The sequence below is a fragment of the Anguilla anguilla genome, chromosome 2 (genome assembly GCF_013347855.1).
Source record: "Anguilla anguilla isolate fAngAng1 chromosome 2, fAngAng1.pri, whole genome shotgun sequence".
NCBI classification, from domain to species: domain Eukaryota; kingdom Metazoa; phylum Chordata; class Actinopteri; order Anguilliformes; family Anguillidae; genus Anguilla; species Anguilla anguilla.
In genome coordinates this window covers 17,359,647-17,379,616 of record NC_049202.1, presented here as the reverse complement: position 1 = coordinate 17,379,616, position 19,970 = coordinate 17,359,647, and the positions used below count along the sequence as shown (strand labels likewise).

Here is a 19,970-nt window from a genome sequence, read left to right as displayed (position 1 = left end):
GTGTGGGTGTGTGGGTGTGTGCTTGTGTGTGGTGGTACGTGTTTGTGTGTGTGTATATGTGTGTGTGTATAGCCATGAGAGTGTGAAGCGTACGTATATTTTAGTGTGTATGTATGCATGAGAGTGTGCATGTGCTGTGTGTGTGGGTTTGTGTGTGTGTGTGTGTGTGTGTGCGTGCTTGCATATGTGCGTATGCGTGTGTGTGAATGAGAGAATGTGTGCCTCTGTGAGAAAGAAATAGAAAAGAATGAGCAAAGAGAGTCCAGTCGCATTGTGTTCCAAGAAAGCCTGTCACTGACTCAAGAAGTGGTTGCAGGCAGGGGGGTGCGGGGTCTGTGGGAGTGTCTCACATAGCAGAGTCTCCACCTCCGCTCTGTGATTTGCTCAGGCGGGACTGTGGAAGGTGGAGGGGAAGCCTCTGGGAGGTGGGCTGGGACGATGGCTTGCTAGGGGGCCGGAGGCTGGTAGACACAGCCATCAAGTGCTTTTTATACAGTAGGTGCACCTCAGAGGAGCCAGAGAAGAGCAGTTTAAGGCTCCCGGACGCTTTACCAGAGAGCTATCTGAGAGCCCAGCACACAGGCAAGGAGCCCCAGCCGGCTTCAAGGCTGTAAGGACAACCAGAAACTTTACTGGAAGGGAGCTAAAGACAGCTTTTGTCCACAGCCCCTCTCTTTCACTTTATTAAAAACTTTTTTTTTGCGTGATTCCTCGCAGTTTTGTTTTGCGAATCGAAAGAGCTTTCCAGAAGGAATGGCAAGACACAGGAGCCAGACCCTACCGCACGGGCCCTTCCTCCTTCTCTTCTTTCTCCTCCTCACCTCCGCGGAGGAGTACGACTACTACAGCTGGCAGGCGGACAACGTCCACCACGGGCGCTTCTACGCCAAGCAGCCGCAGTGCGTGGACATCCCGGCCGACCTGCGCCTGTGCCACGACGTGGGCTACAAGAGGATGCGGCTGCCCAACCTGCTCGACCACGAGACCATGCCCGAGGTCAAGCAGCAGGCCGGCAGCTGGGTGCCCCTCCTGGCCAAGCGTTGCCACGGCGACACGCAGGTGTTCCTCTGCTCCCTGTTCGCGCCGGTGTGCCTGGACCGGCCCATCTACCCGTGCCGGTCGCTCTGCGAGGCGGTGCGCAACAGCTGCGCCCCCGTCATGGAGGCCTACGGGTTCCCCTGGCCGGACATGCTGCAGTGCAACAAGTTCCCCATCGACAATGACCTGTGCATCCCCATGCAGTCCAGCGGCAGCTCCACCGCGCTGCTGCCAGGTAACACGCTGCCATTCCGTTTCACTGCTTTCCTAACGCAGGCTGCTTTTAATGTTGTCCGCAGAACCATAATCAGATCCGTTGTAATTATTCCGTATTGATTAGTTATTCATTGTCACATTTTGTAAGACAAAAGTGATTTGCCCTTGTCGTCGCTGCTTTAAATTTTTTCATTAAAGTTTTTGACAACATTGGTTGCTAAACTGAATGGACTTTTGCAGTTTGTATCGGTTTTAAATTCAGTGGTTGCATTATCGCATAAGTTTATAAAGTAATATTTTCTGCTATCTAGACAATAAGCTCTGCCTGTAATGTGTAATGTGAAACATGCAGACGACAAGAAAACTGTTGATGTTGGAAAGTTTGAGAAACGTTTTGGACAAAGCCACCACTGATAACCAAAAATGTAATGAAACGTTGTTCGACGGGGAAACTAACAGTCTTTTTTGAAAATAAACTGCATTCCATAGTCTGTATCCTGTTACACTCTGATATGAAGGAACGGGGGAAATCTGTAAAATCCCCATGGTATATTACATTATGATTAATGTGCTGTGAAAATGAATGGTTCACACAAAATGAATTGGCTTTTAAAAATAAATGTATTCATTACAATTTTACAGTTAAAATTCCAGTATTCTCCTATCATGTAAATTTGGCTATTTGACTTTCGTATCTGCCATTGTACTCATAATGACTTATAGATTAAAATTATGTTCAAGTAGCTATAGTTCACGAAGTTTAAAGACACAAGACTTTATAAATTACTTCTCATGATACATGACTTAACAGAACACACACACACGCACACATGCACACACGCAGGCATACTGAACTTTGTTCACCGTTGTTAAGGATATTTCTGATCCCGGTGAATTTGAACATACGCAGGAGGGTGAACGTGTCTAAACAGTTGAATGCTGTCTTTCAGCAGAAGGGGGTTTTGTTTTAAATCAGGCTCATTTGGAAATCATTCGAAAGTAAGTGCTGACATGAGGGAATTTGCTTTTTTTTGGGAAGAAACAAAACCTCTCCCCCTTTCATTATTTAAGAATAAGGGGGAAAAAACCCTCATTTGGAATGAAAGAGGGACAGACCCAGCTGTGACTGCGCTAACTCCTTCTATTATTTAGTCTGGCAGTTGGTTAGCCAATTAGGTAGAGGGCCAATTACTGTGGATTACTAATTATTATGAATGAGAGATAATTAGTCGGTTCTGTTGAAAGGTTGGTAGGATCATCTGAAAAGGAATGAGAAGATACGAAGGACAGGAAAGGGATGACAAAATGGGGTGATAGAGAAAGAAATTGGTATGTGAGAACAAGAGAATAGGAAAAAGGGTAGCCCTATGCAGAAAAGATAGAGGATGAGTGGCGATGGATGGGAAGAGTGATTGACACCTCACTCTGAAATGCTGGATTTGAATTGTTAACTCCCCCATGATATATGACAATAGAACAAGAGAACTGGTGTCTCATTTAAATTCCATCAAAAAATCACCCAAAACTGAACATAGTTACATATTGATAAAATGTACACACTAAGTGCGATAGACTGGGCCTTATTTTGTGTACAGTATGACTCCTGTTATACACATCATGTGAATACAGTTTTAAAGCTGTTTGCTAAAAAAACAATTAACTTTCTAAATGTTAATTTGCAATGACACTAAATGCTTTTCTGGAAAAATTCTAGAGATGTGAGATAAATGTATAATAACTTTACAATGACTGTGTGTCTATCTTGCCTAGAAAGAATGTGAAAATGTGTTTGCACAAATGCATTGCAGACTCCTTGTACACAGACAATGATCCCATAAATACTTTAAAAAACACAGATGAATATACTTAAAATGTTGCACATTTGGCAAGGAGGAGATTAAACACGAATTAAAATGTGAATTCCTGTTTGGGACATCTTGCACTGTCTCAGCTTTTTTTTTTTTAAACCCTTTCTGTGGCTGTGTTATATCACACTAATTCTACAGGGCTCACACCCCTGAGTTCTCTGTGGAACATTTTTGCAAATATTAAATAAGCTAGCAGAGTGCCAACGCACAATCCTGAGTGTGCACAGTATTGGCAACTGTGTGGTACCGGGAACCGCTCAGTTACATCTAAAAGTGCAAGGTGGTCCGAGACATTGTCACAGGCTGACAGCACAATTTTAAGCCACATTCCACTGAGAGATCAGTGAGGTTTTTTTTTTCTACTCCGGGGAAAGAAAGAAAGAAGCACTTCATGCCGACCCCACAAATACTGTCCTGGGAATCGGCGACCAGGAGTTACGATGAACGAAACGAACTTCAAAACTTCGAAATAATTGCCTCAGACACCTTTTGTGGAGTAATGCTTCTCAGATGCGGCACCTTCCTATTAAAGATGTGAAGTCACGCTTCAGGCTAACGCGGTGAGAAACATGGCAGCTGATCAATGCTGATGGAACTGGTCGCCCTGTAGAATGGAGAGAACTCTGAACTCTCTGTGGTCTGCACTCAGGGCTTAATGCCATTAGCAGTGGCTGATCCTGGAACAATCAGCTCTGCTTGCCCGTGAGAGCAAGATTAGATCTAAGCCATTCAGCAACAGGACTTTTTTTTTTTACACTTAAATATGTATTTTGCTTTTTTTTACTATCGTCCTTTCTGAAAATGGCAGAATATTGGCGGGTTCACTTCGAGCTCTGTAGCTGGAAGAACGGCCCCTTGCCAAGTGTTTGCATTGATCGCCTAACAAATTGGCACAGGGAGTAAAAGTATGTGAAATATAAGTATGCATGACAACAAAAACAAGGGCTGCACAAGAACAGATCTCCTAGAGCAATAGCCTGCAGGAGCCAACACCACAGGCATGTATATGTACCCTGTGGAGCTACCTCTCCGATGGTCTCAGTTTCTCTGGAGTTGGAGTTGTTTCTCAGGTCCTTGGTTATGGGCTTTAATCTCTGTCAGCCCCTTCCTTTAAACAAGATTCCTGCTGTATGATTGTGTTGCCGCATATATAAAATGGAATCGGGCAAACAGATTTATTAAACAAATTCATAAGAAAATAAAAATTTACCAAATGTATCTTCATGTCATGTGCTCCTTACATTTTAAGAACATGAAAATTTTTGATAAAGAGAGTTGACTATTTAACCTAATGGGGCTTTTCGTTTTGCCGACTGCCTGGAGAGTATTGAGCACCATATGTTGAGCACTGTGTCTTGGGCGTCCCAAGCACCTCTGATTCTATTAAATGACCTGGAATGCTAGACTTGCTTCATTAGATCATTGTGTCTGTTGACCAGAGGAAGATGTGTGATGTGGAAGTTGTATGAATACAAATTGTATAGTCCTGATAGCATGGCATGTTCATGTGAATTTCATATGTGCAGGGTAGCTGTCTGTGAAGATGTAACTGTGGGTCATGGGTAAAGGACAGGTGAAAGCTGTGGAGGGAGCAGAAGAACAGCATTGGCATGGCTTGTCTGTGTTTCTCCTCAAGGATGTTTGTCTCATGTGGTCATACTATAGTACATGCCCAATTTCACTTCTTAATCTTAATGGCCCACAATGGATTTGCGAAAACCCGGCTGGGGAATTGATTTTCTCCTTAGTTTAATGTACTGTGGAACTGTACAGCAGCAGGTACACTTTTATCTTCCCATTATTTCGTGATTATTCGGGCTCTTGCATTAACTCAGAGTGCAGATTCCATCATTGCCGGTTCAGTTTTGGTTCACTTTAAGAGGGCAAAATGGAGGCGCTGGTCTGGCAGTCAGAGCATTGTTGGCTCATTTATTAGATGGGCACGCTCTGAATATTCTGCTTTGTAAATGGATACCACCCAAGCAATTATAAGTGCTGAGAGCACCTCTTAAGCAAAGATAACATGTAATTTAATTTTGATAAATGCTGTAACACCAACATATATAAATCCCATTTTTTCTTGTTTCTTTGAAGGAGTACTTTGAATTTAGTTTCACAGGTCCTGTTTATCCATCACCATTTATCAAAAAAATAAAATAATTGCAGCATGGCAAATAGCAATCAAAACAGACAAATCTTTTGCTGTGTTGTCTCACGCTGGGTTTGCATGTGGGCTAATTGACTGAAAGACTATGCGAGTTCCTCTGATTTATGGGATCTCAGCTACAAATCTAAGAAGTATGCTATTTTTCAGGGCCCTGGAGGGAGGTTAGAGCACATATTTTAAACCTGACAGTGTACACTGTCCATTTAAACAGATGTAGGATTTTTAAACATAAATCACACGGAGGATTTTATCAGAGTGCCGTAATGTTTTATGTCTAAAGTTTTAACACTCGCAACTTAACGGCCCAAATAAATCATAAAGCTATGACCTCTATGTCTTAATAAATAGATCATTTTCCCTATACAAGTAACCCTGGCCTCTGCAACATTCCAAAAAGATCCGCTTACAAATGAAAAGGGGAGAGAAGTGAGTATTGGGGAGTCTCTGGATTTCAAAGGTGTGTGTGACACTAGATAGACCCCTGACTAAGCCACACACACACATGCGCACGCACATGCAGACGTACATGCACACACACTCACACACGCATGCACATACACACACACGCACATGCACACACCCACACACACATGCACACACACACGCGCGCGCACACACACACACACACACACACACACTCCTATTCAAGGTACAGTACAGGGAGAGAAGGATCCAGACTCCATTAGAGCAGCAGACTATCTTTGACTTGAAAGGAGAAACTTCTTTCCCCCTCTTGTGAAACATGATTTCCAGCGGGAAATACATTATCAGTATTTGCGGAAATTAAAAAAAAAAGCACAAGAAAGCTGCGGTGACAGCTGGTAACTGCAACAAAACATGCCTTCAGTGGGCGAATCTAAATAATTTGTAGTAGAAGGAGGAGGCAGTGTGTCCTAATGAGTAATGAACTGAACCATTTAAATGTAATCCACCTGCCTCCTATGCATGCTTGCCACATGCTGGTATATTTGAACAAGATGCTTAACTCACTTAATCCAAACTGCATCATTGCCTTTTTAGTTTGATAAATAAATCATAGATGCAAAAATAAAATAAAATAAAATAAACAAAGAACAGTCAGCAAGCTGAAACATTACCACCTATTTGTCCCACCGTAATTTTATTTTACTTCTTGCACATTTTCATGTGATAACCAACACCTTAATAAATCTGTGCTGAGAAGATAAAGTGAAAAAGAATGAGAATCAAAAGCTCATTCGTCACACGTTGGACCTAACTGTCTCAATTACTGTGCTGAATATATAAAACAGCATACAGAACAGTAAGGAACATCTGAGCCTCCAGCTCATTTCATGTTTATGGAATGAAGTTAACATTGTTTGAAGAGTTATTGTTGATGATTAAATCTTGAGACACACTGTTTACAGTCGCTTCAACAACAAATATTTTGGCCTCTACATCAAATCTCAGACCTGAAAAGATTTTTTAAAAAGATAAAATGGCTCACAGGGAGTAGCTGTAGCTCATAATACTGAAAGAATGCGCTCTCCTTGCGCCTGCTTTGGCACTGCAACAGAACGGGGCGCCTGCCAAAATATTACTCTCGTGGATTTGAATAAACTGCTTTAAAGTCCAAATAAGACGTTACAGCTCCAAATGAATCTGGGTTCAGCGGAGCCAAGGCAACGACGTAGACGCGAGTTTGGCAGGCAGGGGCGATCGCTGCCCCCGTCTTTGAATGTCACCGCAGGACAATTCGATTTTCGTCTGCTGCTCAGTCACGATCCGCCCCGGCATTGCATGGGAATCCTTCTGGGGGCTGACGGGCCCCCGTACCCTGGAAGGCTGCGCACGGCCCCGCTCTGGCAGGAGAGGTCGCGACCCCGAGACCCAGGCATTGGGGCGACGATGAACTTTGACCTCTCATTATCTTCCTGTTGCTCGGTTGGTTTTTTAAGGCGCGGGGGAGACGTATGCCCCAAACATCACTGCTGTCATGTGGGTAATGCAGGGATATGTGCCACTGGATCATGTCGGCTGTTAGGGATCGGCTGCCTATTTCATGCTGGATAAACTCAGAGAACATTGTTTTATTGAATGAAGTCACAGGAGCATTTTGTATTGATACTGCTGCGATGGGACGTCCCAAACAGTTTAACCAAAACAGCACTGTATACAGTAACTGAGTTTCAAGAAACAATAATATCATATTTTTAAAACTGTATACTCTCGGTAAATCCTGAATTTCTGTTTACAAATGCCACATTATGAAAGACATGATGAAAACATCTCATAGTGAAGCCCCTATGAAATGTTGTTTCCCCCTCCAATGAGCACTTTATTTGCAGTGAGTCCTTTGCACTTAAAATACTCCCAAACTCTGTTTGCTGGATTAGTAAACTCCACCCAAGAATAGAAACTCCGAACAACCGTGAAAACCTGCGATTTGTGGAGAGTTTTTTAAGGTGGCCAGGACATAAATTTGGAGAGTGTTTAAACAGGCAGCCTGAAGTCACACATTAAGCATTTGGGAGCAGAATGTTCTAGGACTTCCTTTCCCAGAAGATACCGGCAGATAGAGTAAGCGCAAAGTAAGCACCGTGGGCAGGTGGTCATCCAGGAAGGTCTCTGACATTTTGCTGAAAGGAAGGGAGGAATGTGGTTCAGTCAATATTATCATTTTGTTTTTTTTTTCTCCAGAAACATCATTCACTATAGATGGCTAATTCCTGTTTACACCCTAGAGGACAGCTTTACGATGTGGCTAAAGGGAAACTGGGATTTTAACTAATATATCATGAGTGCAGCATACAGTACATAGTATACTGTACGGCATAGTTTATTTTACATTTAACATTTAACCTAAATATCTCATTGGAATTTGAACCTTCTGGATAAAGTCAATAAGTGTTTGAAATCGTACCCCAGGGAAAGCATTTCATTGGACAAAGCAAGCACACACCAAGTCAATGACCCCTATGACCCAAACACAGTGTGAGCACAGTCTATATACTGTATGCACGTCTATACTTCAGGAAAAGCTTTACCAGCTTAAAATGTTGACAGTGAGCATTTTTTAAATCACTCCAGTAAAATGGTTCATTTGAATACTCAGTGCAGCATTGTGTGCTAATATAGATTAATCAAAAGTATTTGAATCATATCTGAATTCATTGAAGTGGTTATCTCATCTTTAGGGGCATATTTGCATCTAATGCAGTCATACTTGAGATAGATCCCTTGATATTAGTTTCTTTATTTAAGAGACTTCGCCTGTTGGCAGATTATGAGTATGAGATTTGATAAGAACAAGCATGTAAAAATGAATTGATACAAAAGCTGTCATTATGATTTCTTCCAGTCTAAAATTTGGCAGGACAAGAGAGTTGATTGCTTGGCTGGCCAGTTCCTTACCCCACTCTGGCAAAGGGCTCAGCAAAATGTCACTGTTTATCAAGCTAGTCAGCTCATGAATGCTGCTTTATAGCCCTGTATATCAAAGCTAATACAGCACTAGCATTGTTGAGTGCGCATTTCAAAAGGGTGTGATCAATTGCAGAATTTACTGCGTTACAATCCTCTGGCACTGTATAAGCACAAGCCACAACTCCTGGGGAACAACGAGAGAGAAACGGTCCTATTTCAAAACAGGATTTAATGTCCCTCTCCCTTTAAACAAAAAAATAAGCACTTTGGAGCCTTTCCCCCCCTTGCTTACACTGCAGATCTGTGTTCAGCTGGCTTTTCCCATGGTTGCCTGACACCCAGTCCTGGCCTAAAATAAAAAATAAAAAAACAAAAAAGAATTCCTGTTAGTTTACAAAAATTTTCCTCATTAAATTTAATGTGAAATTTCATTAAGATGATTATTTTTTCGATGCTAGCATCTATTTGGAGAAGCATAAGCTACAAACTCTGATGCTACAAAGTTTGTTTATGTTTATTGCAGAGACTGGAGTATTAGAAAACGTGGCTTCATAATGTGGTTGATATTGGGTTTGCATGCCGCAGGCTATTTTTGGCCCATTTAAAATGCATTTTATGTAAATAACAAAGAAACCAAACAAACTAAACAATTCTGGAAATGTCCACATTTAAAGCCAAACCACTAAGTTTCGCCCTCAACAAAGAGTCGTCTGACAATGGAGGTGGTGTTTCTGCAATGCTGGAGTGGGAAGACGGATTCCAGCTCGCCCTGTCCACCCAGATCCTCTTTGCACTCTGCACAGTGACAGCCCCTCCTACTAACCAGCGACGCGAAGGCGCTTTCCCAGGGAAAGACTGCCAGGGTGTGCTAGCAGCCACGGCAGGTCAGAGTTCAATACGAGGACTGTGGCAGCCAGTTCCCTTTTCACGAGTCACTGATAATGTCCCCAGCCCCCCCCCCCCCGCCCCCCAACACACACACACCCTGCCCCCTTTCCATCCCCCATCGGTAATGCCTGCAATCAAAAGCCAGAGACAAGCAGCTAACCATCTTTGTTGCAGTGGCAAGTAGATTTGACAAGACAGTAATCTAGTCATTACTGTTGTGATATGCACAGGTTCCCTCGAGACAGGTATAATCTCTTCACCTTGACCTGTTTGATCTGCATCTACATCTGCATCAGTGAATTATTAAATTGAATCCAGGTCCTAATACTGTTCCTTCCTTTGTTTACAGCTTCCAAAGCCTGCCCACCTTGTGACAATGAGCTGAAGGCCGATGCTATAATGGAGCATTTCTGCGCCAGTGATTTTGGTAAGCACCCTGCAACATGAGAGGCTCTCAAATGCAGAAACATGGCGGTAGCTCCTCAGTGTACAGGTACCAGAACTCACAATAACCTCCATGTTTGTAGTCCTCTGAATTCAATTGGCAATCCTAGTTAAATGATTGATCACTTGTTCGATTGACTGACTCATTGACTAATTGATATTACATTCCATGACAGAGTATCTCCAGTTTAATATTAAACTTAAAAGGAAGAAGACTTAGAAATCAAATACTGCATCTGTTTTAGACCACACAAGTATGATATCATACGTTTTACCTTTTTGATATGGTGGCTCAGAATCAGAAGACTCACTGATTGCAATACTTTAATATGTGGAGCTTCAGAAGTTTGGTCGGTTGGTATGTAGCTCCAGTTGTTGCAATATTTTAGCTTTTTGCATTTGAAGCCATGTGTATAATCCCAAAATCACAATACAAATAAAATGTATTTGATTTGAATAATATCTCTGGTTTGTGCTGATACAGTACATCCTCCTGCTATGTGCTCACTGTTAGCCTAGCAGATCTGTGGACATTACCCATACCCTTAAAATAATTTAAGACTTTTTTGGCATAACTAACTTCCCTGGCTATGTATGACTCATTTAAAACAAGTTCATAGGTTGTGAAACCACTGCAAAAACTTCAGATCATCTGCATATTCATGTTTGATGAAAAACATTCTGAATCTATTTAAGAGGACATGGACCAAAAGCACTGGTCATTGGTGCAATGATGTACCTTATGGTACAGAATAAAAATATGACCTTTTCATTTGCCTGACTATTACAATTTGCTATTAGGTAACTGAAGTAGAAACACCACATCACAACAGCACCATCATCATCATCATCGTTGTGAGATGCCAAACATCAAGAAATTCTGTAACGCTAGCCCAGGAATTATGTGAAATGAACCTAAACCCCAGCAGTTACAGCCACCTATTTGCTTGTCTTAGGATGGCACTGCAGCTAATGATGGGTCCAGACCAATAACAGTATGCCTCTGTAACAAGCGTTTCTCATAGTACCATGAATTCTGTCCCACGTGAGTGGGTTCATTTAATCAAAGTCGCACAAAGTAACAGGCCACAGTGGTGGTGTCCTCCCCATAAAGTGTTGAGTGTCCAATCTGGCAGCCAGAAATGATGGCAGCAATTAGAAGTGCTCAGTAAAAAATATGACCTCCTATATCCCTAAGTCACCATCTATCATTTTAATAGTCAGGCTCACATTTGGAGGCTAGGAGTTCTGATCTCAGAGGTATTTCACTGCATTTCTTAATTTTTTCCCCCATAAAAAAGAGTAATCACTCACATCGCTGAGTGGGATTTTATGGGCTTTTGCCATGGGCTTGCATTTGATAATTCACTGTTGGAGATCTAAGAACTAGACTGATATACTTATTTTAAAAGTCCTGCACTTCATACTAGTGCAATGCAACTAACTGCTTTTCAGAGAACGCCAATACAGTGTATCCAAAAGACAACTGAGATATTCTCCTCAATTAACAGTTTATCTAAGGATGTAAAAACAGCAGAGCCAAATTTTGTGTAAACAGCAGAGCCATCACCCATGTGGAAGAACAGGCAGGAGCCAGATAGTCATCTCAACTAACTGCTTTTATAGAGATGCAAATTCTGTTGACAGGTTGAGACAACGTTCAGGAAAGTTGTTGCTTAGTTTTCCAGTTCAGCAAAATCACCTTTTTCAGTTATGGGGAAGATCAGATGGCAGGGGAGGGAAAGAGATTTTGGACATGCTGCTTTTTTGATGACTATGGTGTTTGAGAATAACCTGAGTGGTTTGCCCACAGTAATTTTTTTTGTGATTAGGGTTTGAGCGCCAAGTTACTTCTCAGGTGTACCCTCCTGGCAGTGCCTGCGTGGTCGTGAACCTTAATGTTCCTTTATAAAAAGTTCTTTGTTTGTGCCTGGCATGGTGATGTTGCACTTTTTAAATTATTATTATTTTTTTTTATATGAGGGAGTTTTCACTGGTTTTCTCCAGGAGGACTATGTGGATTCTAAATGTGTTCTGCCCATTTTTGGAACGGGACTGCACAGAAACTAACTTCAGTTGCTGAAAACCAGATGTATATGAAATCTAGTGTTGTGTGTTCTTGTGCATATATTAAATATTGTGTCCACATTTGTGTTTGCACGAGGTATGATGCTTCAGCCACACTGTACTGTACGAAGTTGTTGGGGAAGGATCAATAAGAGACCAAATTTTATTGAAGTTTGTAATCAGTGATGTATATCAGATACAGAACTGAGGCCTGGACAGCTCATTGTGCTCTCAAATTAAACAGAATTTAGTGTGGCTTGTTTCCTTGGATCTTTCAAATGTTATTTTTGCAGCCCAGCAGTCTCTGCAGGCAACTGCAATCTTAACTTTCTCTCCTCCTCTTGAGTTAGGGCATGGTATTGCAGTCACCATATCCTTTCATGACAGCAGAAAACTCTGCATTTATGTATGTTTTGAGCTTACGATAATTATGAGTTGTGATTGTGTTGTTTTTGGATGCATGTATACTCATGTATATATTTATCGTATTCAGTACGATTGTGACAACTACCTTTGAATACATAGATCATTTAGATCAGTGGTGTCAAGCTCCAGTCCTGGAGGGCCTGAGTGTTTGCAGGTTTTTGCGGTTACCTTTCAATCAGCAGCCAATTAAGGCCTTGACAACAAGATGAGTGGACTATTTTGCCAATCAATGACTTAAATGAATTACTCATGCTGGACTACATCGAAAACGAGCAGACGCTGCGGCCCTCCAGGACTGGATATTGACACTCCTGATTTAGATAGTGCTGTTTTACATTGACAATATTCCACCTCAGCGTTACTGCAGTATTTGTTCACTACTAATCAGTTGTAATTGAACTCAACTTCAAGATCAGCCCACAGTACTGAACATTCATTATAGGAGAATTCATAACATTTTTTGCAGCAAATACTGTCAGCTTGCCAAAAAAAACAAAATTTAGAATCTTTTCTTCTTTCTTGGAATCCAAGTTATTGTAACTGAGGCCTCAGTCCATGACAAAGAGATGGTTCAGTGCACTTCCCCACAAAAGAAGTTTCATTCAGTGAAGGAAAATGAGAACGAACCCTCAGAATGAACCCACTTTCATATCTTTCCCTATTTCCAAAGTTCAGCCTTTTGATGATTGTCTTTACTTTAAAACTGTGAAACTGAAATGAGCGCACAGGTAACTAACCTGAGGTCAGTTTTTTTATTTGAACCCTTTTGTTATGTGTCCAGACAGAACTTACTCTATGAGCTGAGAGAGACCCTGGAGGTTTCCACAGAGATGTGCATCTCATCACTTATGATTTACAAACAGGGTATACGGTACTGTAAAACATGGCGTACACATTATGCTAGAGCTTGTCCAGTGTAATATATTATCCGTTCTCTTCTTCCTTTTTATCTCCTGAGGCTAATGTACAGCGGACTTACACGCAAACCAAAGCAATGAAATACAAAGATATGCAGGACTAGTGGCAAGATGACGTCCATTGAGGGGGTGGGGGGGTTGTTGACCCACAAGTTAGTTTCGGTTATGGTCTCCTGGGGTGGGCCTGAAAATATTGTGTGACAAACATTCAAAGGATTTTTTTACATTTACTGTACAGATTATTGAATTTTTTGAAGGATTTGGGAGATGATGGAAGTCGTGTGCCGGTTTTTAAATGGTGGAGGCTTGTTTTCAGCATTGGTCATTGGTGGCACAGTCAGTGCCAATACGTATGCAATGCAGGTCAATGCCTGCACAAGCATGGTCTTCCATTTTATCCTGTACTGTAACACTACAGAGGGAGAGCCAGAAGTCTTCTTATCGGCATCTTTGGGCAGGAGATGCTGCGAATAAGGCTCTGCTCAGCCTGCTAAAAGGGGCCCAATTCCACATGGAGCCGCTTCAGGTCTGATTTATGTCACACGTGTACACGAGAAGCCACACGTGTAGCCGTGCGATTTGCAAACGACTTGTGTGCGGACACTCAAACTGTCCAGTCCATGCTTGTATTTATCATAGTGATGTATACAAGCAAGATGGCTAATGCCCTCAGTCAAAGACATAATTGATACGGATGGGCATTCTCAGCCCAACTAGAGGTACACTGGTAAAGTGATTTTTATATTACCCTCCAAGCGACGAGTTAATATTATCATAATTCTTCTTCGGCAATACGTTAGGCTGCTTTTTAAATCAATATGAACAGTCAGTCTGGAAAGCTGGATCAGAGCAACAAATCAGAACTTAGCATTAAGCCTGCAGCCGGGACGTAGTCTAAGTGAATTATGAAGTGAAGTCCCCTGACAAGAGTGTTCCTCCGTGCTATAGCTCCACAGGGGTAGCGCCAGAAGCCTCCTCTCTGCATAAGGGAGTTTCTGTTAGCGCAGCCCCTGTTCATCTCCCACCAGTGAGAAGAATTAGTGCGGAGTGATTGATGCTACTCTCGGGCGGCGTAAACAGCCAGATCGCTTGGACAGGCCGGCGCGCAGCTACCTCTTCCTGTGCTCTCGCTGTTGGGTGGCGCATAGTTCAAAAGACCCCGAGCGAATGAGAGAACCAGATGACGACAGAACACAAGAAGGATTTGTAATATATGTATGGGGAAAGGACCAGTGATGCTTGTCAGAAGAAGAGATACAAAGTGGGAGATTGCCTTTGAAGCTGTAGCAGGGCGAGGCCTTTTCAGGATTTACTCTTAGGTTTTACTAAATTCAGAATGAATAGAGAACCTTTTGTCATGATCAAGGGTCTAGGTTTTTTGTGAAAATATTGCTGTGACAAATATGGAATAAAGAGGCATTAATGGACACATCACAGACATGCTATGCTGCCCATACTAGTGCTAACGATTGCTACTGATACTACTATAACTGCTGGTACTACTACTACTACTACTACTTCTGCTACTGTTACTTTTACTATAACTGCTACTACTTCCACTAGAACAACAAATACTGCTGCTACCACTACCACTACTTTTACTACTACAACTGCTACTACTACTACTGCTACAATTAGCAGCTGCAGTAATAATAATAATAATAATAATAATAATAATAATAATGTGTGTAACTTTTCTCACACTCATTAAGTATGTCAGATGAGTATAACATACACAAGGAATAGGGAGGAGGGGTATGTTTGGGGTGCAGAGGTCAATAATCACTTATCTCGGTCTGTGCTCCCCCAGCGCTGAAGATGAAGATAAAAGAGGTGAAGAAGGAGAATGGGGACCGCAAGCTGGTGGCAGCGCAGAAAAAGAAGAAAGTGCTGAAGATGGGCACTCTGAAAAAGAAGGACCTGAAGAAGCTGGTGCTGTACATCAAGAACGGGGCGGACTGCCCCTGCGCGCAGCTGGACAGCCTGGGCAGCAGCTTCCTCATCATGGGCCGCAAGGTGGACCAGCAGCTCCTGCTCACCTCCATCCACAAGTGGGAGAAGAAGAGCAAGGAGCTCAAGTTTGCCGTCAAGTACATGAAGTCGCAACAGTGCCCCACCTTCCACACGGTCTTCCAGTGACCTACCCCTCCCCGTCGCCCAGCAATGCCACCCCCCCCCCAAACTCCATAACCCCACCCTGAAGGGACCGCCCCTCCACACCTCCTCCTCTTTCTACCCCCCTCACCCAACAATCTCATTATTTCATGTTTATTATTTTCCAGTATTTTACTCAGTTTATGTTTTTTTTTTCTTTTCAACAAAAATGGAAAGACCCAAGGCTCTGGTTGTGATGTTGATGAGGTGCAGCGTTTCGAAACAAAGCCACGTAATCCCACAGGGAACGGCCGCTCCCTCTTACGCAAGGCTAGGACAGAAAACATTTCATTTCTACTCATAAAGAGGTTGTCTTTATTCCCGTTCTAATAACAATGACAGAAGCAGAATTTAAATGTCTTGGGCCAAATTGCTGTGCGGGAGCCATTTGCCGTGTGGGAGTCAAGTTCGTTTTTTAATTGTAATGAAGACCACGTGTGGAGAAGTGAGACAGTGCAGGAATGGAAGGTATCGAAAAGACAAGACAAACTGCTCATGGTGGAGCAGGGGAGAGGAGGAGGGGTGGGTTAAAAATAGAAAAAAAGGAGTGTGTGTCATTCCAATGAGGAGAGGTAAAAAGTAGCTACCTCTCTATTTAACAGAAAGTGCCCCTGAGATGTTCACTATTGGGTATGGTCCACTGTGTGGAAGAAAAAAAAACTACGCTAATAAAGAAAACACCACCAACCCACCTGGAATTGATACAGGAAGACCAATTTCATTTTTGTGTTGATATGGGAAAATATAAAAAAAATATATATCCAGCAAAAAGTAAATTGTCATTCTGAAAAGGAAGTGAGATTGGAAGCAAGGAAACCCTCTTTGCCACTGAAGCTGCCAGCGAGTGTTCTACAGCATAGCGGCCACTGTTGGCCAGCGGCGGGACTGCAAGCAGCACTGGGGCCACTCCTGCTCTCAAAGAGGAGGTAATTTGGCCCTGGGCCTCTGGCCTGGAACATGAGAGATTCTGGATTGAACCTGTTCATTGGTTTGTGAGATCACTTCACTCCTGTAAATGAGTATAATGTTCATTTATTTTATACTGGTTTTATTCCTAATTTGCTTCAGATACCATCAACAGGATCCATTAAAATACCACCTGCATTCACTGTTCGCTGTAATAAATTAGAAAACCTTTAACATTTGTGATTGTTGTTTTTTTGTCAAAAAATATTTTTTATGAAGCTAAGTTATGAGAAAATGTTACCCTTTCAACCATTTTACAAATAAATGCTGCCCTAGAGCCCCCCCTCTCCCCTTCCAAAAAAGTGAAACTTATCACCCTCTCTACCACCACAAATTTCCCAGACACTGGAAAACTGCCAGCCCTCACAGAAGAAAACTGTGTTGCTAATGCAGCCTTCAGCAGGAAATGGCTCTAAAACTTTTACCCCTTTGAAGAAACACAAAGAGGGGAAACACTAAAGCAGGAAAAGAGAAAAAAAACAGAAACAAAAATAAAATGATATTCCCAGGAGATGCAGCATCTGCCAGGCTTGCTTGTGTAAATATTCTTTAGCTGTTAGCATCTGACGCTAGGGCCTTAGCTGTCGGGCTTTAGCGTTAATACCATAAGCCCCTTCTGTGAGTTACCCTTGGTACAGAAACGGTAGCCCAAGAAATCCCCTGAAGCATACTGTATCAGTGGGTAGCCATGATGGCTCTACATGGTGGAGAAGAACAATTTTATCAAGGGCAGGGGCCCCATTCAGCACACCGGCCACGGACGGCTGGCCAGACGTCAGCACCTGTTTATAGGTCACTTATTACAGCTAATAAAAGGGCTGGTGATGGCTTTAAAAGGGGAACAGAGGGTCCTTTGTGGTGGACGATTGTGGGAAGAACAGGGAGAGACACTATTACAGGGTCATTTATAGCCCTATCGGTCTCTGTGCTGTTCTGATCTCCCTGGTAGTCAGCAGCACAGAGGCAGCAGCCAGGACCAGCCCAAAGCTAATACTCAGTCTTTCATCGCTGTAATCATCACCTCATCATCTCTATCTCCAGTTGTTGCTATGGCACTTTGTGTGTGTGTGTTTTTTTTCACTCAGTAGCTGTATCGAGCTAAAGGGCTCAGTCATCAAATGAGAAATACTGCCGCACCAGTGCAGGGATATCCAACACCGTGATGCAAAGGCGTGATGTGATTCAACATGGCACAATGATATGACACCAGACAAAATCAATACATAAAAGTTTCCCGCTGTGCCAGTCTTTACAAAGCAGAGCCTCAAACCTTTAGACAGCGCCTTTGCAAACCTGTAAGCACAAGCATGGTAAACTATTGTTCTGTGAGAGCTGGACTATGAGTAGTTAGCATGTGCAGTACCAATCAAGACATGTCACATGTACACCGTCAAAGCATTAAACTTCAGAATTACAGTGTACTGTGACAGCTAAATACAATCCCTTGCCAGAGTTAGCACATAATGCATAATATGATTAAAATAAGTGCTACTAATCTTTACATATGGGAAACAATCTTTTTAAAAGAATAAAGTAAGGTCATTCTGAACAAGTTCAAAAGAACCCATCCTTATTGTTGCTGTACTGTTTATGATGTAAACTAGTGTGGGCAGCCAGAGACTTTTTTTTAAAGTAAAAGGGAAATAGCACAACCTGCCAATAACCGTTGCTTTAAAGATTATCTCTTTGATCACACATGCGCCGAGAAGCACATTAACAATTTAAACTATGATCCAAATAATACTGTGACGCTATGGGCTATGTTAGCACATCATAGTTATTGATCAGTCTCGTTCAGCATTTATATTTTAATTGATTTTACCACTTACTGGAACGCCAGGTGCTCTTTACATAACAGAAATATACATAATGCCCTCTGTCGGAGTTTGTTTGTGCATCACATCACTTCCCATCTCCGTTTTAATTAGTTTTTATTAGACCCGTGGACCGATACTGACCTTATGAAAAAATTCCACCTCGCAAGCAACACATCAAAACACATTAGTAAATATCCCTCAACTTCAAAAGAGGGTGTGAGGCCATCTGGGTATACTGAGCAAGGAGTGAACAAGCAGGAGCATATTAATATAGCAATTCAAAAAGTGCTGAGATCACCAAAATATAAATATGGCTCTTAAAAATCCTTTCAGGAGATCAGGCAATCTTACCCCATGATCAGTCTAGCTGTATAAATAATTTAGCGATATAATCTGGATGGAAAATTCTTCTGGTTTTTGGGAAAATAAAATCCAATTAAAAAAGAAAGTTAAAGTGCATTAGTTCCTTCCAAGGGAGGTTCAGATGGTTTATGAACAACGGGTCTCTGCGCGTTTTAATGAGAGAACGGACCGTTCCCATCTTGCTGTCTATATGCTGGATGGCACTGACAACTTTAATGGAAATAATGCTGACTGCTTCAGGAAATATGTACTGTAACATAAGAACCCATTAGTGGCCCTTCGCTCATTATAGTTACTTTTTCACAATTTTCCTTTCACAAAAAGTGACTAGTTTAGGTTCAGTAGCCTTACGAAGACATTCCCTTGCTCAAACACCAAGGGCATCTGTCTGTGGAAATCCTAGGGTTAAACACACTGGGATTAATTTATTTTTAATGGTACTGGGATTAAGCTTCGGGATTAACCATTCCAAATGGTAGCTTGGGTAACAACAACAACAACCACAAGATGGTGAAGAAGATGAACACAGAAATATCTGGGGGAAAATAATTTGTGTACGGCCTGCTTGGGCGTTGGGAAGAGAAGAAGCCCCGTCTGGATGGTCAGTGTGGAATTGCCCGAACACTCACGTGTGCGCACACCCGCACACAAGCACGCACGTGCACCAGAACTCTCACGCGCGCACACACAAGCACGCACACGCACACACAGCATCAGAGCTGCCTGTATTGAAAAACCAGTTCCCGTTAGCCTGTCTGCACACAGTATTGAGGTACTAATGAGTCCCTAAAGGAACCCCCAGTTAGTGATGAAGAGGGCTTTGTTTGAGACAGCTGGGGGGAGGAGGGAGGTGTAGGGGCGATTGAAGGGGAGCTCCATAGAGACGAACCCAGGCCTCACAAGACAGAAAACTGATACTGCAGTTTGCTGACAGCATAAAATCAACTTAATAGCATGTATTTGGAAGCTTCACTTTTACTTTTTCACTGTAGTCGAACATTTGATTGCACTCTGTGAAGCCACTCCAAACACACATACCACCACTTCTCACCCCAGTGTTCTGCCTCGGGTATGACATCCTGCCCGTTATGAACCCTTTTCAAGTGGGATAAACAGACATATGGATACACAGACTGTCACGAAAAACTGGTCAGGAAATTCATTTGGAGATTTAAATGAGTGGACAACACCTGCTTCTCCAATGCAGTGTCACTCCCAACAAGATGTTTAAAATTCATCAGCGATCATCAGT

General features: G+C 42.4%; 1 protein-coding gene across 1 annotated transcript; it reads left to right on the top strand.

Moving 5' to 3' along the window:
• The first annotated feature begins 416 nt into the window (after positions 1 to 416).
• On the top strand, positions 417 to 16,712 carry LOC118219562 (secreted frizzled-related protein 5-like). The gene is made up of 3 exons (XM_035402796.1): positions 417 to 1,273; positions 9,914 to 9,991; positions 15,229 to 16,712. The coding sequence occupies exons 1-3, from the start codon at positions 754 to 756 to the stop codon at positions 15,555 to 15,557; spliced, it is 927 nt and encodes a 308-aa protein (XP_035258687.1). The 5' UTR covers positions 417 to 753; the 3' UTR covers positions 15,558 to 16,712.
• Positions 16,713 to 19,970: the final 3,258 nt, after the last annotated feature.